Here is a 27,183-nt window from a genome sequence, read left to right on the forward strand (position 1 = left end):
CTGCGCAGGGAAGTGGTTGAGTCACCATCCCTGGAAATATTTAAAAGACGTGTAGATGAGGCACTTATGGACATGGTTTAGTGGGCATGGTGGTGGTGGGTTGATGGTTGGACTCGATGATCTTAGAGGTCTTTTCCAACCTTAATGATTCTATGATTCTATGATGGAAGTGAAATTTGTCAACCTCTATATACTTATATAGATTGAAATATTTAGACATAACATTTGAACCCGTTCTCCTTAGTTTGTGAAAATAACTTCATAACATAAGGGGTATTTCTTAATGCTAGTCCTTTGAGTGACAGGACTGTCTCTAATGAAGCACCTTGACAAGAAGAGTGGCTATGATCCAGACGTCAAGAAGGTCTGGACGGTTCCCATGATAGTGGTGGTGCCTGCATCAGGCATATGCAGAGGAAAAAGAGCCCTGACATTGGACTTCAGCCAGACACACAGCCTCCACAGAGCATCTCAACTTGAATGTGGCTCACGCGTCTGGCACATGGATCACAGACCTAGAGATAAACAGGGATGTTGTGCTGGGAACATGTGATGGGAAAGTGGCAGGCGGAAAGGAAGAGGTAGAAGCTAACGCTAAAGGCCCCTTAGCTCTGCTAGTAAATCCGTATGCAGAAACCAGCACTGAGCACGAACCTCTGCTGAAGCCTCTAGAGCTTTGCTACAAAGCAGACAACAACAAAACATGACTGCTTCAGATGCCTCGTCTTTGATAGTACAAACAGAATGGCAAAATGAGAATGAGAAATTATGAAATTAAGCAATTTTCATTTGTATAAATATGGAGACATATGTATCAGTATATTTTTATACACACATGTACATGTGGTTTTCCAATATCACTTCCTTTTAAAAATATGTTTAAAACCCACAAAGATTTAACGAAACTTAACAGTGAATGCAAAAGAAGTTGGAAGAAGCCTCATGTAGGAGGCTATAAAACTAAAGCAACTGAGACTTCATCAGACAGGGGACATCCTCACTTGTGAACAGTATTAAAACACCAACTTTATTCAGGAATACAGAATACATTTTTGAAGATTTCCAGTTTACAAAAGTTTAAGACAAGCTTGGGTTTCAACATACAACCTCCCTTAAAGCTCTTATGTAACATCTCCATTTCAAGTTGACAAAACCCCTCAAATCAGATAAAAAAAAGGACAAATGAAGGCCACAGTCCTGTATTGGGATACATTCAGGCAGAATCCAGCACAGTATTGAAATTCTTTCTGCAGTCACATATTTTAGTCCACGGGTGCAATATAGCCTTGTGTTAATAAAAAATATTTCAGATCTAGTATGAACTGCAAGAAGAGCACTTGTCTTACCATTTTAGTTCCAGGCATTATATGCAAAGTAGCTTCCGATGAGCAACAGTTAAAAACAGTACTTGCCATCTGATCACCACATTAAAAATACAGCATTAAATTCTTCCTTCATTTATACAATTTTAAATAGTCATTAAAAATTAAATTCAGAATCAGTGTCCTTCTATCCTTTTAATCGTTAATAGTCTTTCTTATCTACTAAAACCATTTGTCTTTCCTAAGACGTCTAAAAAGTAAAATGCACAAGATTAACAAGCTGCAGCACTAATTAAAATGAGAGTCATCATCTCTTTCCTCCACCCAGCTTCTAAATCTATCACAAAGGCCCTATTAGCTGTATCAAAGTAAATTGGTGTAAATAAAACTGATTTGACTTAAAAGGAGAAGAAGAATGAATGCAGTTATTTAAAAATCTCAATGCATGTCAGTGTTGTCGTGTATGTCACTACAGACAAGAGCCGAGAAAAGTACTCACAGGCTCTCTTTTAAAAGCATTACTGCCAGTTTTCCATTAACACAATACCAGAGAGGTAAACTGTAATTTGTCTTACAAGGAGCTTCAGATTATTATCAAGCAGACTCACTAATGGCCTAATCTTAAATACACAGCACTTTGACTTCAACAGAGGTTACAGACATTCAAAACTCCTGAAATTTATTTATTTGTTTATTTTTAAATAACCCAAATCTTATTTCCAACAGGCTAATCCACATTCCTTCATTTACCTCAAGCAGTCATTTCTTCAAATTGTTTTGTTGGAATCAAATATATTAATACCTGTGCTGAGGAGAACTACTTATACCAGTGGCCACCATTCAATACAGATGTGGAATCAGAATTTGGCTCTGAAAGAAAACTTTAATCAGTTTTACTCTTGTAAGAATAGGTCTTTGAAATAACATCGATTTGTTTAAATATTAAGTATAAAGGAAAGCTCCTGGAGGACTAACCTCAAACTAAAAGGTTAAGAGCAATTGCAAACAATAGAATGATCAATTCCAATTTTACCAGCTACTGAAAAGAAATCCTACCACATGGTATTTCATGAACATTTAACTTCAGCCTTACAAGCTGCAGGATTTTCAATCAAATATTTAGTTTCATCAGTGCAGTTGTTGCTACCATGCTTTCCCAAAGATTCCACTGAATAATGCAGTATAACGCTGTATTAACACTACTAGAAGTGACACATTATAAACAATTTCTGTGTGATACTACAGCAATTTCCAAAGAAACCAGCTAGCAAATCTGTTCTACAAACCAGAAAACTGGAGTAAGATGAAACCCCCCCTTAAAGTTTTAGCATGCCTTTTTGGAACAAGATGCTGAACTTCTGTACTCCTCAAAGTTCAGTGGTCCCCATAAGTAACAACAAAGAGGAAGACAAGACTTGTTTCTCTTTTTGGATCTCTAGACAATGATATGTAACAACACCCATAAATGTAGTTAACAGCCTCCCAAATCAACAATCAATCAGAAAGGCACAATCTCCTTTTGTAACTCGTGCTCTCAAAAACTAAAAGATGCCTATACAAAGATAAATACACCCTTAGCTGGAAGGGAAAATGTCACACCATTTAGAATGTTTTTTCCTTCTTTTTTTTGTAAAGTCCAAATAGATTATCTTAATGCAAAAGTTACATGAATATATACAACCTGAAAGAGTATCTTTTTTTTAATATATATATATGTACATATATGACAGTGACTGACACAGAAGGCAGAAGCAGCAGGCTATGTCCACTCTTTTCCTACTTCTAAGCAATGGAAGGCAATGTTTTTCAGATGCCATAGGCAAAAAATATTTGGTTTGCACACGCCCTGGTGTCTTAGAATACACGTGGTAAAATGCAATCCCCGTGGAAGGCCTGCATGAGGGATACGTGCCATGTAAGTTCCACTGGACACAATGATTTAGTTTCACTAATACAGCCTTAGGCAACTTTAAAATTAAAAAGATGTCTAATTCTAATGAAACTACTGCAAACTCTTCAGTAGTATGTTTTAAAGTCCAATATAATGTTTTAAAAACTGCAACAGAAAAACATTAAGGCTAATTCTGATACAGCATTACGTAGCTCTCTTACAGAGGCCAAGCAGAACCATAATGAAAGGCTGGGAAGGACAGCAGGGCCCAGTGCTCACAGGAGACACCCCTGCACCCACCTTTACTATTAACTCAGCTATGTACCTGAGTTTAACCTACCTGTAAAATAAGTAATAACTGCCTGCTATGTGACAATGACAACAGTCTGCCTATCAAGTCGGACGGAGTCATTAATTAGCCAAGTTCTGCTTTGTCAAGGACAGCATAATTACATTGCTTGAGCTCCCAACAAAGGATGAAATCTGACCCGATCTTGTACACTGCTTTACAAGGACCTAGCAGCATCTTCACCAAGGCACTTCAAGACAAGCTGCCTAAGCCTGTAATGAAAGGCTGCCATTAATCTGCTTTCCAAAGTCAGCATTAGAATTCTCCAGTGCTCCCCACCATACCATCTCAAGTCCTGGAATGACCTGTGCTTGTAAATCCATCTGGCCCCTGCCTCTTACATACCGTGACAGTAGACTCCAGAGCCGAAAATGAAAAAAAAAAAAAAAACAAACACAAAAAAATTCAAGTGTATGTGTGGGAACTGAGACTGAACTCGAGTCATTCCCCTACCTACACTAAAGCTCAAAAATTCTTGGATTCTGAGCATATAACTTTTGGGCGAAAGAAGGGGAGGAAGAAAGCAGAAGGTGTGGGCAGTCAGCTTCCTTCATTTCCATTAAATAGCAAAGTCTGTTTAATGACACTGTTCATTACATGTAAGAAGAATGGGAAGTGTGTCTGATAGACAAATATAAATAATTTTTCAAGGCCAATTTCTCTCTGGACAAGAGGAAGACACCGCATTGTCTTCTGTATACTGAGCACAAGCACAGCACTGCAGTGGCATTAAAATTCACAGCTTACCTTTCCTCTTGCCACTCTGAATACCTTTACCTCTGAGATGCTTTCACACAGGTGATTCAACACTGTGCACTGAAACACACTTCACAGGAGACCATTCTAAGCGTTAGGATAAAACAGACACAAATAATTCTGTTTTTCTGCAGAAGCTAGAATTTCAACCAAATGAACATGAATAATGGCAAACTCCATAAAAACCAATGAGAATATCATAAGTGAAACGTTGACGTTTTAGAGTTCTACTGGTGCAGTAGAACTAAACCTATGCAATACGCTATTTACATAGATACACACAGTATTAAACATGTGTATCCATGCATGTACATATACACGCTGTAGACACAGCCGACAAGCCCAACACCTTTCACTACATGACCTGCTTTCAGTTATTTTACAAATATAACAAACTAGTCATTCACACTAAAGCTTTCCGTGATGGGTGTTTGCCTCAAGCTGGTTTTGGTGTTCAAGATTTAGCTGCAACAGTTTGGGATTTTTTTGTTTTGTTGTTTGGTTGTGTTTTTTTTAAGGAGGAACACACGGAGTAATGTTTTGCCACACTTGAAGTCTTGTGCTGGTTTGTTGAGAAGCTTCAGTGCCTCTGTACTCAGCCTTGAAGTTTGACAGATAAGCCAACCTTTGTGGCGTTCCTGAGAAAATCCATGCAAATTTGGCCTAGATATTAGCATCTGGGAAAAAACCCTCGCTTGTTCAGTTAGAGTTGTTACATCTTCACAAGCTTAAACTTTGAAAACTACATTCACAGTGAGAATGTTCCAGGCCATGAAGAGAAGGGTCAAATAGGACATTTTCTGCAATTTGAGCACTGCCAGTGGGCTAGCGTTGGGCACCAGACCTCCAAGCAGAAAGACTGCCTCTCATATGCTTCGATGACCACGAGCTGGCACCAGACAGTAAGAAGAAACAGCTCACATGTCGACAGGATGGGAGGCAGTCTGAAAACAAGAGTCCTTCTGGCATAGTCTTCGTGTGCAACATCTGTATATATTATACATGCACATATATACATTCATATACAGTAAATAGTCCAAGAAATACATCACATCAGTTCTTTGACACAGTACTGATGTTTCTCTTACTGGTCTGAACTGGCACTTGCTCGCAGAAATATTGTGGAGAGCTGATGTGACTCTAGGTTTAGCTCTCACAGCTCTGTCTTTGATGAGCCCAAAATGCTGAATTAAAATATTAACTTAGTGTGGATTCAAATCAAGTCATCATTCAGGCACGTCCCCCTGAAACCTATTAGCCACAGCAGATTAACCCATACAGACTTGAAAAAGTAAATGCCTTTCTGCCCATCCCAAATACTGGAGCAGTTACACTTCTCTTTCAGCAATGTGGTTGACCAGAGAATCGCTTTGATCTGCTGTCCTCTCAAGAAGAGTTCTGTGGCCATCCATGCCGTCATGGATGTCTCTTGTCCAACTGCCGGTTGTGCCCAGAGGGCTTCCTGCCATGGGTGTGTCTGTGCTCGCCAAGCTTCCTGTCCGAGATCGGTAAGGAGGAAGATCTGGCTGATTAGGGGATTCAGATTCAGAACAATAAGGTGGTGGAGGAAGGTCAAACCAAGGTGGTCTGCTGTAAGATACACAACGTAGTAAGAGGTTACTGAAAACAGTAGTACAGAAGAAAGTACATAGTTTTCCAATTATGAAAAAACCAAACAGTATTTCTTAGCTTTTCCATGATGACACCTATAAGGAGATCTCAAACAGACTTGCCTACATTATTCAGGTAATTTCAAAACATCCACACCACCACTGGACACCAAGGTTTCTGGTCAAGATGCAACATAGCTAATTACATCCTGCTTAACACTCTACACTCCTATTTTCATGGGTATGCACTTCCAACAAATCTCGGCTTACCCTCAAAGACAGCTGCAAGAGGTAAGAATTTTTCCTGTGTAATATTTACACAACCTGAGAAAGCGCTTTAAAAGAAACAAGTAGTGGATTTACACCTATAGATAATGATGTGAACACAAGAAAGCTCTGAGGAAACCTCCATTAAGTGACAGAGACTAATGGCTTAGGGTCTACAAATAAATAACGAACTGAATTCTCCACATGACAAATCACTTTTGCTGTCATGATATCACATGCAGAGCAACTGCTAAGTAGGCATAGACAAGATGAGTACTGGATTCAGGAAAACTGTTTTTTGGTTCTGATAGTAAACAAGTAAAGGGACTGAAGGGTTTAGCAGATTGATAACAGGTCCTGGGAGCAATTAGCTCTGAAATTACTGGTAGTTTGTATCAGCCCAGGTGAGAAGTGATTACAATCTGGACAGCTGCTCATTTAGTTGTCCTTACTAATGAAAAGATATCATTATTATGAATGTCAACATTAAGACAAGGGAGCTGCTGCCAAATGAAGCAGAGAATAGGAATGTAAATGATTATACTATCATTCTTAGATCTCAGAGTATGTACTAAAAAATACTGACAGGGTGACAGTGAACAATCTGGATCATTAAAGTTCATACCATGACCTTTTTATGTACAGAGGATGTCAGTCTAGGAGTTTTGTTTGGGAAGACTTTACAGACAGAGGTTAAAACGAAGGTTAATTATCTACAAATAAAACATCATAACCCAAACCACACCTACCCACAAAAATTCAGCACACTTTCAGCTATTTAAAATGACAACAGCGCTTTCCATTTCAGAGTCCTGTTCTTTTCTTCTATTGGTAAAGGGAAAGTAGTACAGAGCAGAGGGACTATACAATTTCTTTATGTAAGAATTGAAGACCTTTATATACTTCCCACATATGACCAGGGTAATTTTTTTTTTTAAATAGTATGACCTACAACCTAGCTGTTTTTTGGCAAAACTCCAAATTTTCATGTTTTGATTCCAGACTGACACAGGATATCACTACTAGACAAGTGATACATTTCTTTGCATTCTCCTGCCATCCTCAAAATCTCTACTACCAACGACACACGCTAAAAGAGCATGACTGAAGTTCGCCTTAAATCCGTTTAATACCAGTAACAGTACGGGGACCTGAGGACAATGAATTTTTCATATGCAGGAGGAGGTCAAATTTGCCCAAATTTGGCCCTATGCATGTGACAGAACTGCAACACTAATTCTGCCAAAAGCAGTAATAAGGATAAGTCGGGAGCAGAAGTACAGACTAACAGAGCTGCAACCAGTAGCATGAAACTTTGGTGACCACAGAATTAGCTCCTGTACATACCTTTGGTCGAGCACAGCCTCTGAATAGGATGGTGGAGAGTCCAGGTCCACTGGCCTGTGGTAGGCCTGGTTGGACACGTACTGGATCCCATTGTTGACGTTGTAGGTGACGCTGCAGTGGTGTGGGTGATCAAGGACCACCAGCCGGGACAGCAGGACAGGGTGCTGCAGTCGATGCACTGGCAGGGTCATGAGATTGTTGCGTTTCCGTTGGTGATGCAGGACTAAGGCAAGAAAGGCCACCACAAGTACGAAAATGACAGAGCTACCAATGATAGCATAGGTAATACTAGGGTAGTAAAGTAGCTGATTTTCTGGGGTCATGTAGTCTTGGCCGCTGCCTGCCTCTGCAAGACAAAAAGAAAAGGAAGACTGAGATTTGTTTCAATATAAAGCTGCTCTTAACCTATGCTGTGTTTTCCGCTAACGCACTGTGTGACAAAAGTAAGTTTTCCTTTTTTCTTTGGATTGTGGAAAATCAGCTTATTAAAAGCACATGCATGGAAATCAGAGATTGGCTGACTATCACTCAGTCCATCCTGACCCGCAATAAGTGCCAGCAGATAAACTACTAGGGAGAGACAAACTGAGAAAAAGGAATACATGCCACCATAGTAGGAAGCATGTGCACTATCATGGGAGTATCTCCCCCATCCCTATCTATCAGTCATAACTTTTTGTTTCCAGAGGTGAGACACCCAGTTCCGAGGCATAAGCACAGTACCTCAGCTGTACCTGGCAAAGCACACTAGAATCAGAGATGTAAAAGGCCTGATCTTTACTTTTAATGATAACTTGCAGTGCAGTCAAAGTTTACGTGTAGTTTATCAAAAAAGGCAGCAACTACATCCTGTGCTCCACAGATCTAACAGTCCAAAATAAGTATGGGACAAAATACAGATAGCTGCTCAGTAAAGGATGGTTATTTGGATGTTTGTGATCAGAAGACCTCCTGCTGGAAAAAATTCAAAAGAAGAAAGGGTGTTGGAACAGCAAAAACAGTGATGTAAGCCTGGCAGATGTGATACCAGTAAGAGATGTGAAAATCTAAAAGCAAAAAGTGCAGTGAAAGAAGTGAATGGTAAAAGCGAAACAAAACAAAACCCTCAAACCAAACAAAAAACCAGATTAGGGTAGAACAAAGATGAGGAAAACAAAAACATGAGCTGGGCTGAGGCCATGAAAGATGAGCTCACACAAATGAGCTTTAATTTGAGGTGGAAATTGTGAAGGGAATGGGAACTGAGTGGCAGGGAGCAGGAGCAGAAGCACGACCCTAAACAGCAGTATTAGAAGGATGATGAGAAGAGATGAGACGACGAGATCAGAAGAGGTACTTCAAATAGTATATAGTATATATTTTATTTGCAGGAGGCACTGACGAATCAGCAAAGTTACCGAGAATTGTAGGAGAAGTTACAGTTGAGTTTGTTCAGAGTCATGATACAGGAGAAGGAATTCCTGCCCAGGCTCTGGGCCCAGAGAAGCAAAAAGGTAATGGAATAATGACTTTGGACAACATCTGAATGGTTCTTGAACTGCATGCAAATCTTATGAGAAAACACAATAAAAGGCAACAAAATGCAAAGGAGGAAAGGCTCAGAGAAGCAAAATGGCATAAACACACTGATGCGACTCTGCCGCACTTGAGGCCAGTGCCAAGCACCACAGAACCATGTTCCTCTGACTCCATTTCGGCCCCCTGTTCACAAGGTCATACAGCCTTTGAGTACTGTTTTCTTTTTTGGGGAGAATTTCTATTTCTGTGCAGGCTGTAACTCCTTACAGCCTCAAAAAGAAAAATACTATTCTGATACAAGACATTAATCTACCTCAAGAAAAACGAGAGACTAAGTAAAAAACAAACAAAACAAGCCCAACCCCTTGACCTCCAAAATCCACAAAATTACAAGAGGACTATCCATCCAAATTCTTCATTTCCTACTGCAGAAGGCTGGGACAGTAAATCTTAACATACTATTTTCCTTTCATTCGCCTATCAACTAAAACTGCTTTTTGGTCACTCAGAATTGCAACTGAGCCACAAATTTCCCTAGCAACAAAATAATGAAATATATACCGACTGCGTCTGGCATAATAGCAGAGCTTTCCTCAAGCACCCATTGTTCTGCATCAAGATGCTTTGGGTATTTCTCTCAATATTTGATTTTGGTAGTTCACTTCCATGGTTAAACACCAAATCACATTTTTCAGCATCACTAAAAATAACTTACGCATTAGTCAGTTAAGACAATACAACATAAAATGGCTAATCCTTTAAACATCTCCATTTTAAATCATAGATATTTTAGTAAGAAGGGATGAGATGGGAAAGAAAGACTGTACCAGAACTAAGAGAACATGATTATTGGTCCTGCTACTGACTATGAAAACTACTGCTCTTAAATAGATCTGTTTTACTGATGATGCCACTACAACCACAGACCAGAGCTTTGCAGGCCAGCTGCAAGCCACACAGTTTTCTTGATACCTAGCATCACACCTCAGTGAGGATCCTTGCTAAGTTTATTTCCCCATGCAAACTGTGCTCGAGAGAAAGCAGAAATCATTATTACCAGTCAACACTAGGTCTCTGGCTCACTCAAACTGAACAAAGTCTGCATGAAGAATGTAAATCAAAGCAGAAGGGAGGAAAGGAATTTACATGCGTTAGTAATTTTAATTACAGCTTATCACATATTGTTGTGGCTTCTTTAATACACTCCCTAAATTCACCAGCTGAGAAATGAATTCATGTCACACATCATGGACAAGAGCCAGCATAGGGAGTATAGTGACAAGCAGATCATTTTTATGCAAACATCAACAAGTTTATTTGCAAGGAATGATCCATGGATGAATACCACTACCTGAAATTCTTCAGTGAAAGGAAGATAAATATTATGACATCCCAGTAAAATACCACAAGACTTTCATTCAGCTTGGCTCACTGGTTACAGCACATTGGTATAGGACTGAGAACAGGATGCCTTTGCAGACCTGATGAGACCTAATTAGTTACCATGGGATCATTCTGCAGCAGCACAGTCCCTTCTCTTTATACGCTCCATCTTATTAAAAGGGAAGAAAAATGAGAGAATTGAATTATACGTTAACTTCTTTTCAAAACTTTTAAGGTTATCCATCTGTTTAGGATAGCATCTTCTAAAAGATGCTACGAAAAGCCCCCATAAATCCAAACAGATTAAACAGATTGCTGAAGAAAAAAAAAAATATTTTTTCAAAAGTCAGATGGGATCTGATGACCGGCCTGAAACAAAACATCTATTTTATCTGGTTTTATGATCCTTTTCATACAACAACCCACATATCTTGCAGAGATTTTGGGCAAATTTGCAGTTAACATGCTGTTTTGGAGCTTTGGGATTACTGTGGCTAATGAAACATCATTTGTTTACCAGTAACTCTCTATTCCTTTTCACGTTTTTAGATCTGTTGCTTGTATTCCCATTTAGTTCACTGTGTCTCTGAGAACAAGGGCAATCTTAGGGCATGCCTACACTACTGAGGGACTACAGTTCTGTGTAGAGATCTCTGAACCAGAAGTATAGCCGTGAAGGTGCTGTTTTGAATAGTGCTATCTGGTGCAGCCTTTGAACCAGCCAACACATCAATATTGCTTTTGGGATCTGAATTAGCATCTCCATCAGTTCAGCTAGTTCTAGCCTGTTTGTCTCTAACATGGAGCTGCACTGAGGAGTATGCACTGAGGAGTACAGATATATCCTGTGAAGAGGAAAGAATCTGGTTTATTTGTCAAGTGCTCTTTCTTGTGCCCTGGGCAGTGCTCAGTACTTTGCATGGAGACGCTCTCCCTCTCCATGCAAAGAATCCAGCTCCCTAAACATGCATAGTCTTCATACCTTTACAGGAAAAGACATAGAGCACATCATATCTCTGAGACGGAGTTCTGTCTAGGAAGATTCAGTTATCATCGAGACAAAGTCTTCTTCCACCACCATAACAACCTTATTCTTGCCTTATAGGTGGGTTTTCTGGGCCAAGAAGACACAACCTTAAGGTGTCTTAGTAAAACACGCTCATAAGTGAAGTACAGTGGTATTTCGCTTCTGCTGTGGTGTAGTTTAAACCAAGAAAGACCAACCTGCATCTAACCTCCCTTTTCTAGAAAAGTCAGTAAATCCAAACCTGCAGAAGATGAAATTAACATTACCTGAGCCTATCAGCACTGCTTGGCTTGTAGCCCTAGAGAGGGAACTTCCCATTCAAGGAAAAGAAATTAACTGCCCTTAACGGTCTTCCAAAATAATGCTCTGGCAAGAAAACTGCTCTATAGCACAGCTAAAACAAAAGTAGCAGAACTATGAGACAGTTTTGCATACAAGAGACTTTTACATCAAGTTTTTTCTTCATCTTACTATACATCTGATCATGTTGAAATGAATAACTTCTTGGTAATTCCTTGGTAACAGTCTGGTTTTTTGTAGAGCAAGGTGAGTATACAGACGTGTGGAAAGGAATGACAGGTACCTAGCTGAGACTGCCCGATGAGCCTCTATCCATTTTGTGCACATTGTAATAGGGAGAAGGTGAGATATAAGAACACCTGAAAAATCTTAGCTGGACATGCACAACTACTTTAGAAAGAAAAAGCCATGACTCTCTAGTTCTGCTCTAGTAACTTTCAGCAAATGTTTACACATCACAGAAGTCATTGAACTGAATTTCTTGATAATTCAGTCATCTTCTCCCAGAAGAAGGAGGTATTATCCAGGCAGGCTTAAAAAGTTGTCTGCTCTGCAATTAACGCAAATTCACAAAAAAGGTGAGTGGGCAAGCTAATTTAGCTTAAATTCATGGAGTATTTATTCTTCAGTGCTTTTTTTCCACCCCCTTAAGAAGATCTATGTTTTCTAATCACACCACATATAAAGATTTATCAATGCCACTTATGCCTATTAAACCTTATTATCTGGGAAATGCTGAATTTGCAGATTAGAGATTTTTGGAGTGTAAAAAGCTTTGTGAATAACTTAGGAAAAGACTGATAAAGGAAACATAACGGGTTGTGCTCAGAGGGCTCTCTTATTGACTGTGAACAAATTTGCTGTCTTAAAGTTTTTAAGAAGATCTGAGAGTAACTGCATTAAGTCTGCCAGACACAGGGATGAGGGGCTGTTATTTTATCTTTCACAATCCTCTGCTCAAGCCTGGCTTTTCACAGTTTATCAGAGAAAAAGCTTTTGAAACACATAATCTGAGCAGACATCTGTAGCCTTAATGAGCACGAGTCATGGTCCATCTCCAACAAAGACGCTACTGTAGCAACACATTTAAATTCCAACTGGTTAAAGAGCAGAGCTGCAGCTTGGAAGGTTAAAGACGACAAAAATCAAATACAGACAGGCAGAGCCTCTGCACATTATTTACTTTTTGTGCTAGGAGTTCCTAGGGCATTCAGCTAAGTCTCCAAAAGCTCTTAAATTTCTCATCCTTGATGATTTTATGTCCCACTAAAATAAGTCTTATGTAGATTTTGTGCACTGGGCTTTCAGAATATTCTTTATTCTAGTGATGTCCTTTCTCACCCAGTTATCTTTTTCCCTACTGCCCTTCTCCAAGCTACAAACAAGATCTAGCCCAGACAGCACAGCACCTTGACTTCATGGAGTTTCATGCTCAGTTACCATTTGTTCCCCTCCCCAAGCAGCTTCATATTTCCCTTAGACATCCAAAACAAGGATTTGTTTTCAACTACATTCAAAGTGTGTTTCTGCCCGCTTTGGCTTACTCTGTTTCAGGCACAGAAGAGCGATTTATTAATAGAGGTGTTACACATACTAAACAGATCTTATCTATGGGAATTAGCCAAAGTAATACAATATGATTACATCTTCGCTTACCAGGTACTTGGTAAATGGATAAGATTTCTGGGAAAGCAGCAGGATGAAACCCCAAGCTCCTTCCAGGTACGTCAACAGCAACGGCCTCACATCCAGACAACACTGATCTGCATAGATGTCCTGGCTTGAAAGGGCACCAGGGCACTAAGAAGTTGGAGCAGAGGGTGGCTCTATTCCCAGCTCCTGAAGTTGCCCATCAGCTCTTTTCTCCACTGCTGCCTGCCTCCCTGCCCTGCTATCCCCACTTGAAAACTACATAATGATGTTCTTGGGCTCTCAGGACATTCTCCCAAGCTCTTCTGTACTGACAAGAACTACATTTTCCTCAAAAGCGTGTTTCAAATATTAATCAGAAGTCTAAATAGCACTGGGTATTCTTTCAGATGACTGAAAAGACATTCATGACCTTGCCTGCATAAACAGGGTAGGACATCTCGATATGGAGAACTTGTTATCCATCCATACATATAATTTTTTTTTAATCATTATTGGTGTTAGTGTAGCACCTTGGAGCTCTATTAATGAAATAGGATTTCTCTTTATAATGTACTGTACAGGCTCTGAGCAAGATCATAGAATCATAGAATCATTAAGGTTGGAAGAGACCTCCAAGATCATCAAGTCCAACCGTCAACCCAACACCACCATGCCCACTAAACCATGTCCCTAAGTGCCTCATCTACACGTCTTTTGAATACTTCCAGGGATGGTGACTCAACCACTTCCCTGGGCAGCCTGTTCCAATGTTTAACCACTCTTTCAGTAAAGAAATTTTTCCTCACATCCAATCTAAACCTCCCCTGGCGCAACTTGAGGACATTTCCTCTCGTCCTTTCGCCAGTTACTTGGGAGAAGAGACCAACACCCACCTCGCTACAGCCTCCTTTCAGGTAGTTGTAGAGAGCGATGAGGTCTCCCCTGAGCCTCCTTTTCTCCAGGCTAAACAACCCCAGTTCCCTCAGCCGCTCCTCATAAGACTTGTTCTCCAGACCCCTCACCAGCCTCGTTGCCCTTCTCTGGACACGTTCCAACATTGCAACATCCTTCTTGTAGTGAGGGGCCCAAAATTGGACACAGTATTCGAGGTGCGGCCTCACCAGTGCCGAGTACAGGGGCACGATCACTTCCCTGCTCCTGCTGGCCACGCTATTTCTGATACAGGCCAGGATGCCATTGGCCTTCTTGGCCGCCTGGGCACACTGCCGGCTCATGTTCAGCCGGCTGTCGACCAGCACCCCCAGGTCCTTTTCCGCCAGGCAGCTTTCCAGCCACTCCTCCCCAAGCCTGTAGCGCTGCATGGGGTTGTTGTGGCCGAATGATGGTGGCCATCAGATGATGGCCATTGTTCCAAAGAATTTAAAGCTAAGCATAAGACTTGGAACTATATATAGTTATAAGTCTATACAGCTAGACAGCAAGACACAGATAAACCTCAAGACAGTACCAGTCAGCAGAATTAGCAGCAGTCTCAGCACATCTCATTCAGTGCATCAGAATGAGTGCATTACCTATGCCTTCCTCCCCAGACTTAAACCCCTCATCCTGACCACGCGTTACAAGAGTAGTGTTTTAAAGTCTTTGCAGCTGCTGAAAGAGCAGCTGAGTCATCAGACTGAAGATCAAGAGCCTCACCTCTCACATGCCCTCCTTTTTATCTTCTGCAGGGTAGGATAATTATTCCATGCACTTCACACATCACAGTTTAAACATTAAAAAAAGAAAAAAAAAAAAGGAAAGCAGCAAACTGAGCAAATAAGTAGAGAACTAAGAAATACTTAGCAGTAGCCATGGCAACTAAAGTTCTAAAATTAACTTGGCAGTAATGTAAAAACGTGCAAAGCCAAAATCTGCCATCAAGCATGGAAACAAAAGGTCCAGGCTTGGCAGCTGGATGGAGGCCAAGGAGGCAATTAAAGTGTTACTCAAATGCAATTCAGGATCACTCCAACATTGATCTAAGCAGCACTTCCTGGATATGTGACAGCCCAAAAGGTTAGTGGTATAATTTGATTACTTCACAGCCAGTACAGAAACTATGCCCAAAAGCAGGGGCAGAACATAAAAAGGATGAACTTTCTCCTAATAAAGTCCTTTTCTCTAAATAGAGGGGTTCAGTCACTTCTGTTTGTCTCCTCTTTCTCCTTTGAAAACGGAGGGCCACCATCAGGGACATTGCCAAAAAGTTAGTTACTATACACTTCTCATAACATTTTATGACAGGAAGATGCCACTCAGCAAGAGCCTGATGCACTGAAAGCTCTAGGGGCTTCCACTACTATCGTCTTCCTCCCAGTCACTAAATTAAACCTGTTCTGCAGAATGAAAATCTCAAATAGAAGCACCACTAAAAGGCTCTTTGGTGGACCTAGCTTATAAAATAAAGCAAGAACATGCTTCAAAGAAAGAAAAACTGTATTGTCTTCATAGCATAAATGAGCCGTTGGTGCTCTTGCTGAGACCTGTGACAACTAGCAGCATCCCAGGCTCTAGCCCCAGCGCAAGCACTGTGCCTAAGTTGGAGATAACAGCCATTGATCTTGTACCACAGCCTGCTTCTTCCCCCTAATCTCCCAAGAGATATTCCAGTCTCACCTTGTTCAAGTCACAAACAGTATTCCCCAACTGCAGGAAAAATCCAGATTTTGGGTCTCTGGTTGCTGTGTAATCCATCGTGTACAATTAATGAGTAGTATTGTATAGTCTTGAAAGTTAAAACAAAATAATGTTTTAATGAAAAAGTTAACAGAACTGTGAAATTCAACCAGCAAGAACCAAGTGGACTCACAGTTAGTCTCCAACATCAGCTTTATCTTCACTTCTTTAACTAATGGCACAACAAGTATATTTTCTACCAAATACCCTTGAGAACACTGGCAAATTTATGTGCAAGTGCACTGTCCTGTCTTCTGCAAAGGTTAATTGGAATAACAGAGCTCTGAGGTAGGTAAGAGCCTGGACATTGTATCAGCTCCCTGCTCCCTGCCAGCGCAGAAGCATTCTTCACCTTGGTTAATTTTGAAAGGTCTTAAGCAGTTTCAAGTTAAAAGTATGAAGGAAAACAGATTTGTCAAAGGCCATGGGTGGCTTTGCCTTTCCTATTCCAGTCTGACCCTGAGAGTTTAGAATCCAAGTTTCCATTACATGCTCCGCCAACATTCCTTGGAGTCATTTGACTATCTAGGAGGAAAAAAACCCAACTCAAAACAAAAAGTGAACTAATTAAAATGAAAATCAGTGGATGAAACGCTTGTGGTTTTTTCAGCTATCAAACCTGAAACTAAATTACACCATGTTGCAAAACTGTTACCAAGTTATCTTGGGTGATCTACATGCCTGCAAAAATGCATGTTATTTCAATAGAATGTCTGGAAAAAGCTGAACATGGGATGCTGTACAGGACAGACAGATGAATCACATTTTTTACAGTGTTTATTCTGGAGATTGGTAAGACGACATACATACTGTTCAGCTAGAATGTGCACATTAGCTTTTTCCTAGATGCCACACTAGTGGTATGGACAGCTGATTCATAAGAAGGATAATAAGGCTTGAAGAGATGCGGTGCGGGGTTTTCGAGCCTGCAGAGTTAGCTATACTTGGGAAGAAATACTGCTAGTGGTATGATTCAGATATACTGTAAAGTTTTTAATCAGCTTTTAAATTTAGTTTAATCATTCAAGGACTGTATTTTAATGGCTCTGCCTTTTGAAAAAGTGTTAGTACAAAGTCCATGCCCTGTCATATATTACTATTATCAATCCTATTTTTTCTAGAATTGTGAAGAGGAAGAGATGTTGTCAGATACACAATCCACATAGCTTCATTTGTTCAAGATAGTGTCCTAACGATTTAGAAACCATTAGCAGGTTGTGAACTTGAGTTAAAAAAAGACTCAAAACAGAAAGCAGAGACAGACAAGACTTGCTAGGTCACCTAATCCCTTTCCTGGGATCACATTTCACACCATCCATTCATACTTACCCAATGCCCCTTCACTGACTGCTTCTAGGATGCAACAGGGGAAAGAGGCAGCAAATCCATTCTAGCAAGAGCCCTGCAGGCTGTCCTGTCTGCCTCTAGGAAGCAAAAGGAGACTGGAGAGGAAAGCAAGATCACAACAACTGAGTGGATTTGGGAAGATGCACAGTTCAAACCAAGATGGAGCTCAGTGCTTGGTTCCACCAGAGAAAGCACCTGCATGAAATTACATCATGAGATGCTTTGCTTCTTAAAGTTATCCTGACTTTGCATTACAGTTGTTTGACATACAAACTAATGTTTCCTTCCAGCCACAAGCTCTGTAAACTCAGTGTAAACAGCAAGGAAGTCTTGCCAGTGGCCACAGTAGCTTCACTATGTTCAGGTTACACCTTCAAGAAGGTCTTAACAAACATCATACTTGGTTGCAAATCAAACTCTAAATCTTTCCTTTAATATTGTTTAAAAAAAGAAAGAAAGAAAGCATAAAACACAACAGCAAAGATGACAATTGGTTGTGAAAGTAGCTATTGCATAGCCCTGTTTGGCCTTCCTGATCACAAGACACAGACTATCTAATGCCAGAGAAAGAGAGGGGGAAGAAAAAAGAAAAAAAAGAGAGGCAAGTAAAGGGGAGGGGGAAAAAAAAAAAAAAAAAAAAAAGAGAAGCAAGTGAAGCAAAGAGGAAAAAAGGAAAAAAGCTGCATTTGAAAGCTAGTGTACACAAATGGCACACCAACGAGCATCTGGAAGGCATTAACACCAGGAAGAAGATAAACTTGTGCTTTTCATCCTCGGCTAAAAATCTCACTCGATTAGAAAATATGACACTGAAAATAGGGAGTGGGAGGGAACCATTCAAAGGCTGTGGCTGCCAGTGGTTCATTACAAAATGGAAAGCTTTTCAGGGAGGCCCAAAGAGCTCTGGTCTGAATCTGATACTACTCAATAACTACCTGAATGACAAAATAGGGAGAATATGCTTATTCAGCTTGCTGTTAGGCAACACAAGCACCCTGCTAGACAAGATTAAAACTCAAAATGATCAGAAAATAGCAGAGATGGTCAGGATCACACTTAGTCACATGTCAGCAGAGAATAGGGTGTTAACTGGCAGTGAAAAATGCAACCCCAACAGTACCCAGCCCTAGCAAGGTGTCTGCTAAAGTATTTATCCAGCTCAGGACATCACACTTAAAAAAAAAAAAGCAAAGATGAGTCAGAGCTTGGTGGAAAACAACACGAATTATCAGATGTCCATAAGACACTAACTACCAAGAAAGGTTGTAAGAATCGGGGTTGTTTATGCTGAAGAAAACATTGCAAGGAAGCTTTTAATATTTTTAAATACAGAAATTTGAAATGAAAGAAAATCAAAACAATGCATGCTCTGACTAACAATATAAACTGGGTGCTTTCAAAAGCTGCAGGAAAGTGTCCCAAATGACTAACATGAGAGATCACAGCTTTATTTCATACATCTAATTGATTAGAAGTGCTACCTTTGTCTGTGAGTGAATGGTAGTAGCACCACATGCCTCCATGCCTTTAGATTTCCAGTTATCCTGACCGCTCTGATGGTTTTATTGTAGGACTATTATCCCTTTATGTCCTCAGGAGAGTTTCCCAAAGTTTTTCTGCAGAATATCAAAAATCCTACAATTGTAAGTAACCACAAGACAGGTTGAATCTGAACCACCTACCCCTAAAGGCAAAGCACCACAACAACTTACTATCAACTTCCTAAGCTACATGTGTAGCTCTATGTCAGATTCAGCTTGCTAAGTGGCAAGGATAATGAAGCACTGGAATAGATCACCTCGAGCTAACAATAGTCTAGACGCCTCTTTGGAGGTAGCCTGAGACCTCTGATAGTCCTGAATGTATATGCTGGCCTATAGTCCAAAAAAAAAAACCAAAACCAAAACCTCCAACCCTGCCAATCAAATAACCCAAAATACCTGATAAAACCTAAATTTGGGTTATTTCTCCAAGTGAGCTGATGAACGTGCATTAGTTTTACCAAGCCTGTCTTCAGATAAACAGAAAAAAGACCAAAAACACCCTCTTAACAATGAGGATGGATCTCTTCTTTTAAAGAATTTTATCTCACTTGTTGCATGATCCCATCCTACTGCCAAGTTCAGTAGAACTATTGATTCATTGACGAATCAATAAATTCTACAAGCCTTAGAAGCTAACCATGCATTCACAAAGGAAGAAGGAGCTCATCTCCTCCTTTAATGTGTAGAGTAAACTTAGATAGCTTTCCTCTGTGGATGGAATCAGCATAACATTTCAGACAGTAAATCAAGATACTATAGTACCTGGGACTTTATCCAGAACCTTCATTGCTCTCTTTGAAATATGCATTATAAAAATTTTGGTCTCACTTCAGCAAGTTTTCATATAAATAAATAAAACAAAAAATATCTTTAATTACAGAACGAAGAAAATTGCTGCACTTGATGAAAGGTTGTTTATTCAGCACTGACAAACGTAGTCTAATGAATGTGAGAACACCAGATTTTATTCTCGCTGAAGATGTAGTCTTGTTTTTTGTTTCCACAAAGATTGTGGAAACATTGGTTTTCCCTTTGACCCTGGCTGACTGAACTAGTCATACTGAATTGTGCAATTCCTGATATGAAAAGCATGTGTACGATGCAAGAAAGAAAAATGTATTTTAAAATTTGTATTAAGAGGCAAGAATCATAATTATTAATCACTATATCAAGATAATTACTGTATGCAAGGACAAATGAAGAGATTTTGGTAGGATACTTATAGTTCACATTCTGCATGGAAAGTATGGAGGCAAATAATGATTAGTACAGCTAAGCATAGTTTAAAGGGCACTGAATTAGCTAATGTGTCACATGAAAATGAACCTTTTTTGACAGAATCTTGGTCTAATGCATAGCTGTGGTAAAGAAGGTTAATAGAAAACTGGCTTATCACAAGCAAAGGATATTAAACATATTGTTGCATGATTCTACAAATCCCCAATGAAACCACGTTTGAACTCTGGCATCCTATTTTGGCCAGCTTATTTGAAGACAGACAGAATTAGGTTGGTGAGAGTACAGCATGAAAAACAAAGATAGATGAATGGGGAAACAGGGCTTAAATATCAAGAGAAAAAAGTATGATTTATTTAGTCTTGAGAAAAGATTATTAAGAGTAGACATGATTGAAGTATTTATAATAGCCATGGGTTATAAAAATTAAGCTCAGTGACTCATTTTTAGATTCTTGGGCAGACCAGAACTAAAGGCGACAAGGGTAAAAGGGAATAGATGCAGGACAAGTTTAATGATACACTTCACAGAAAAAAGAGAAAATAGGTGAAATGATGTTTCATGACTATATTTAAACAAAAGCTGGGTGGCCATATAGAATATGTCCTGGGGAATAACCACATCATGTGGGAAAAGCTTCTAGGGAGCATCTTTTGTAATAGCTGAGACATGTTTCCATACACACACACAAAAACATCTGCAGCAATTTTAAAAATCATTCTTAAAACAAAAAAGGTTAAGAGTTTACCTGATTTCAAACAGGAAGAAACAAAAACATTTACTACTACTTCTTAATAGTACAGATGCAAATAACTAACTATACTATTTCTTTTATAGTACTCTTCCTTCAAGTATTTACAGACAAGTCGCAGAAACGTTAGAGTAATCCAACAAGATAGGTAAACATATTCCTTATTTTAAGCCTTGCTTTTTAGCTAATAAAATGATTTGCCTGAAGTTGCAGAGCTAAAAATTGTCAGCCAGGATCAGAAATGGGAGTTCTAGGCTTCCATCAGCCATACCCTGCTCTCCACACACACACTTTAATGGATTATTTACTTTTTCTTTACTATCATAAAGGAGGTAGCTTAATTGCTTTACTCTTAAGGTGCACTTAATTATCCTTGAGCAACTCAGTACTGTCCTCCCCAGCACTGTGGTATTTTAACAAGCCATCTACAGTGTCCATACATTCAAGGCGGAGATTGATTTAACATGCCTACGTATCATCTTAAAAACTTGACTAAACACAAATTAGGAAAGAAAATTAAAAAAAGAACAAAATCACACTGGATTATAGACTAAGTGGAACATCCCAAATATCTAGAAAATATTGAATAAAAAACCCAAATCATATACCCACACTCGCTCCTCATGACTCCTTGCTCCCTTTACAAACCATTTTTCCTTAATTTTTCAGCTAATTTCTGTTTCTATAGATAAGGACCCCATAAAAGAGACCTCTGGAAGCTAAGGGCCTGACTCTGATCTTGACATCACTGTGTACAGCAGTGATTCTTGCCTCGTGCTATTGAAGATCACGATGGTTCCTCCACCTCATGCTCACCTGTGCAACTCAAAATGTTCAAAGAGAAAAGATGTAAAATACACAAACAATGAAAGGTGCAATTTGTTTTCATTGGCTTTTCACAGAAGTTTCAAGAGCTGGAAAAACTGGAACATAATGGTTACCTACGACTCATGAAGTGACAGATGACCTGGGAGACCTCTACATAGGAAAAATAGATCCTAAAACGTCATTTTCACACTCTGGAGTGTAACTACCCTGCCTCTGGAGTTTCACAGCAGTTTTGAAGGGATTAAAACAAAGAACAGCTTCCATAACTAAGCCAGCTAAAAGTTTAATTAAATACAATTGCTTGCTGTGCTTCCCTTCCCCAAACAGCCCCATGCATATTCATCACTGTAATTACAGCAGTAAAAAACTCCACAACCAATTATGCCACGCTTCTCATCTTCTATATGCCTGGAATTTTTTACATAATTACTACTGAAATTAATTGCAAGTTAGTTAATTTTGCACTTTGTCCTTTCAAGCTTAATTGAAAATTAAAATTTTTCAAACCAAGTCATTCTTGTAAGCATGGTGCTTTTACCTCAGATGGTGCCATACACCAAAATGTTCTTTTAATTGGTTTTAGTAATGTAGCATAGAGGAGTACTGTAAATTTTATCATTTAAAATAAGAGAGTGTTGCCCTAATACATATTTACTATATGCTTGTTAGTTGTACACTCTTCAAAGAATATTCAACCTGCCCGCTGCCACTTGGCATCTCATGCAGTACATTAGCACGTCATGCCCTGAGACACAGGCTACCCCATCAGTGCCACAGTTAGCTTAGATCAAGCTCAAACCTGGAATTTTCTTTGACTGTGGTTCAAACATTGTGCTTAATATTTCAAGGGTGACAAACGATTTCGGATGTCCAGTTCTACAATGGATTTTGAAAAAAGTAACAAATATTTCTTCCCTTGAGAGGTGGGGGAAGAGGAAGAATCAAACAGGAAAGCCAAATTTTGACTTGGCCTAGAAAAATAATTGCTGAGGAGTACATGCTGTGCATGGCAAACTTTTAAATCAACAGGTCAAAGCCTTTCAAAGCTATAAGCAAGCATTTAACAGGGTCTCCTTATTTGCTAGGGTAGTCCACTTCAATTGTACACGTGGTGTTTTATTGATTTGGGATATGCTTTTTATGAAAGACACTGTACATTGTAAAATCTTGCTGTCTACTAAAAAGCATCTAAATTCCATGCTGTGATAGCAGACACAAGACACAGAAGCCCTGGATGGGGTCCCCAGCAATTTCCAGAATGCATCTGGTACTCAAACAGGACCAGTAACATATCTCGACAAGCCAGAGGACATTTCAGAGGCACACACCACATAGCCCCACGTAAATCAATCAACTATTAAGGTTATTTTCATTTAAACTCATGTCCTTAGTACCTTGTAATAATGGCAATATTAGCTTTTTGGCCCATTAAAATAATTCATCACTGTTTAAACCAAAACAACAACAACAAAGTCAACTCATCTGTATTTCAAACACCTTTTCTAGCTTAAATCTGAAGCTTCAATGGGTTTAATCAAATTTAATTTTTTTCATCTGTCAAGAAATCTTACAAATGTCTAATCAGCTAGTAGATTTTCAGAAGGACAAGAGAAGTTTGCAAACAGAACACTTGTTCCTTACTCCTCCACAGTCTCTATAAGCCATTTACCTAACTCAATGGGTAAATTTTCGCTTATAATCTTCCAAGGTCTCCCTACAAGAACCAAAGAGAGTGAGCTGCAACACCACAACGTGGACAGTTTATAGGCTGACTCCTTCGGAAAGCAAGTTCTTCTCAAAAGTGTGGCTTTTACTTAGTGACCACCCTATGAGCAAGACATCACTACATAAATGGAATAAACAAAGTTTATCAAGTCTGCAATTCTGCAAAAACTCCTGTTGCTCCCACAGGGCAAAAGATCTGTCCACAATAAATTTGTCACAAAGATCCACAGCACAGGCTATCCTGCCAGGAAGGGAATTGTTACTGCTAACTTTTCTTCCAGTTATCTAGAGTGAAGACTAGTGTCCTCAGAAAGCAAAAGGCTGAAGAAGAACACCTCAGATATGGTACAACGTCAATAAACGAGAGCTTCCAAAAGACTGGTAAGAGCAACTACATCTGGAGTATGTCCAGAATGTTTCAAAATCTTGTTGCAACAAAAATCAGATCCCAGACACAATCCCATCTACCTGTGTTGGAAACTGCTTATTAGAGTACGTGACAATAGCGCTAAAGGCTTGAGCAATACAAAGCTGTATGACAGGGCACAGGGTTAAAGCTGTCTTGGACTACATCCATAGTAAGAGACAGAAAGAGACCTTCATCAAGTCAGGAGGAGGTGTACATCATAATCACCAGAGTAGCTATTCTAAGGAAGGTGGAAACTTAATAGCCAAGAGGAATTCCTCATTTCAAAACTCCTGAGTGAAGAGCAATAGTGAGTTCCCAGGGTGGATGGGGAGTAATTAAAAAGGTAATTAAAAAGAAAAAGCATTGAAAGTCAAGACCCCAAGAATGCCAAAAAAGCACTTTCAGTAAGTGTCATAAAGACCTATGATTAGTGATCCCTTACCAGTAAAGCAAATGAATACCGTATTTGTTCTGTCTCAGCAGTCTAAGAGCTGTTGAACCTGTGAGCCACATGTGTGCTATTAACTAGGAGGTTCTGAATAAACTAGACTGCTACACTGTCAGAGAGCAATGATTTCTGTTTTACAGATAATTTGCAATTCAGTGGGGAGAAATCCCTACTGGTTTACCATGTCCAATTTCAAAAGTGAAGCAAAACATAAATTCAGTTGCATACTTTCATAGACTGAGTAGAGTTAAATACTTCTAATCACACAAAATTGCAAAGCTCTTTGTAAACAACTCTAAAATTTTCTTAACCAAATAAATTTCTTTTCTTCATTCTGCTAATGGCTAGCAAGAGTATTACACAGATATATACACAAAAATACAATGAATGGTTTGATGTGAAATTCTTCAAGTTTTTATGTACTCTGCATCTTTCACCTGATGGAAGTCTTCTATGCTCTTATTCAAAACTTGGAAAATACCTGCTAGGAACATTTCAGGTTAGTACATATTTCCTAAGGATTTCTCCATGCATACCTACATACTATACTAAGAAACATTTTTAAAACCTAAAAAGAAAAAAAAAAGAAGAAAAATCAGATTATGTCAGTCTTGCAAATGTTGACTGTCATTTATCTCAACTACCCCACCATAATACTTCTGCTTTAATTAAATATCAAATCGGTCAAGTAGGCATGCAGATTTAATTACTGCTGCGGTTTAAAATGAGCTTGTTTCCCCTTGAAACCAGTGAACGTTAGCAGGATGACCTCAGTCTAAGGGAAAATCCTCAGTCTGGCAAGACACTGGAAACAGGAATTTGTCCCTTATGGCATAGTTTAAATACCATTCTCAGTAATACAATGCTTGCAAAGAAGTACTGGTTTAACAAGTTTAATCCAAACATACCTGAGGTCTATGGCAGCTGAACATTTGATGGGAATAAACGAACTGGACCGTTATAGGCAAATGGCCTATTCAGCCTTAACTTTGTCAGCTCAGTAAGAGTGGACCTGATGTCAGAAGTCCCTAAACATCTTCAGGTTTGATCGATATTTTTCTCCTCTGACTCATTATTCTCACCAACCATTTCACTCAGCCACCTTGGTACTGGAGCCAGGGGTCAGGTCACTTCAAGTGAAACAGTCAGAACTCTCATAGGGGACGATGGGCAGTACAGGAAATGGGAAAGAAAAGAGGAAACCTAGGAAACAACTTTGAGCCAGAAGTGAGAGTGGAGGTGACTGAGGAACAGAAGAGTCTTTTAGGCCACACAGCATCAGTACAAAGTGTTTCCCATCAAACACTGAGAATGAGAATTGTCACCTTCAGCAGTGTCTGCAGAGCTTCCTGTTCACATCAAGGGTTTGGAAGAGACCAAGAACACACCCAACATGATGACGGTAAGAAGTTCTGTTCTCTCCTGAGGTATGTCCTAAAGGGACTTCTAGGCTAGCTGTCAGCAATCTGAAACCCACCTCACCGATTTTCAGTCCTCTGTGAAGGAAAACCTGTGTTTCCTTCATTCTTTTTCTGCACTAAGATTTTGGACCAAAAATCTCAAAAGGCTACGTGTCAAATGGAGACAGTGATGCTGGTTCTCGGCAAAACCCAAGCAATGAAAGCAATTACTTGCTTAATGATACCTTAGTAGCTGAACACAGCAAAAGCTGTTTAGTAGGAAGCAACTGCAGACATTTGGATTTATTCAAAAAACGTAAGTATCCAGTGAAAAGCAACTGGCAGCTGAGAAGGTACTTAGTAATACAGTCCTCCTGCATTTAAAAATTGCATATGTTCCTGAGTATCTTTATAACCCTACTCTAATACTCTGTCTAGACAAAAAACTCACAGAACTTATAACATATGACACTTTCTACATCCTCTGTGGGGATTAACCAATAAATCAGGTTTGCAGACTCAGAAAAATTGCATCCTTTTGAAAGTGACTTGCCAAATTTCAGTAAAGGAAAGGTTTTCTGCTGTGGGGAATAAAACCATGATGCTTTAAGGATGAGTAGCAAGAGACCATACCCAGGAAAATAATTAAACCAGTATTGAAGTAATAGAATCTGTAGAGACAAAGGAGAAAACAATGACAATTTCTGTGCTGCACACCCTCTTTTCAGTGCTGCATCTTACACAAAGACTCCAAACTTGACACTCATTGTACAGAACAATTATTATGCATGTTCTTCATTGCATGCTAATTCCATAACAGAACTGCAGCATTATGACATTTAACACAAAAGCAGTATTCTTCTATTCTCCTCCTTCACCAGCATCTGATAGCAAAGGAAATTGGGATTGTGTGATCTTACCTGGTCAAGGGAGTTCAAATCCATGTTTTATCTCCCCAAAGTGTATGAACTTACCTAGGCTGTAGGTCATGGCCTAGCAATTAAGAGAGTTCACCTGGGAAACAGGAGATGGCGATTCTGATCTCTTGTCCAAGGACTGCTTGTGCTTTTCTATACAGTGCAACATATACAGTGCAACAGGCAGCCCTGCCGAGAAGGAGTTGGGGGTACTGGTGGATGAAAAGCTGGACATGAGCCAGCAATGTGCGCTCGCAGCCCAGAAGGCCAATCGTATCCTGGGCTGCATCAAAAGAAGCGTGGCCAGCAGGTCGAGGGAGGTGATTCGGCCCCTCTACTCCGCTCTGGTGAGACCCCGCCGGGAGTACTGCGTCCAGCTCTGGAGCCCTCAGCATAAGAAAGACACGGACCTGTTGGAGCGGGTCCAGGGAGGGTCACAAAAATGATCAGGGGGATGGAACATCTCTCCTATGAAGAAAGGCTGAGAGAGTTGGGGTTGT

The 27,183-nt window shown here is 39.7% G+C and overlaps 1 protein-coding gene across 1 annotated transcript in view; it reads right to left on the reverse strand.

Annotated features, from left to right (window-relative positions):
* Window positions 1-5,646: 5,646 nt before the first annotated feature.
* LDLRAD3 (low density lipoprotein receptor class A domain containing 3) overlaps window positions 5,647-27,183 on the reverse strand; it is a 74,403-nt gene continuing 52,866 nt past the window's right edge. The window contains exons 6-7 of the mRNA XM_009324671.1: window positions 7,543-7,888; window positions 5,647-5,908 (exon numbers count right to left, since the gene is read on the reverse strand). Coding sequence (XP_009322946.1) covers window positions 5,647-5,908; window positions 7,543-7,888 — 608 coding nt within the window. The remainder of the gene's footprint in view (window positions 5,909-7,542; window positions 7,889-27,183) is intronic.

This window comes from Pygoscelis adeliae, unplaced genomic scaffold (assembly GCF_000699105.1).
Source record: "Pygoscelis adeliae isolate BGI_AS28 unplaced genomic scaffold, ASM69910v1 Scaffold225, whole genome shotgun sequence".
Taxonomy (NCBI): domain Eukaryota; kingdom Metazoa; phylum Chordata; class Aves; order Sphenisciformes; family Spheniscidae; genus Pygoscelis; species Pygoscelis adeliae.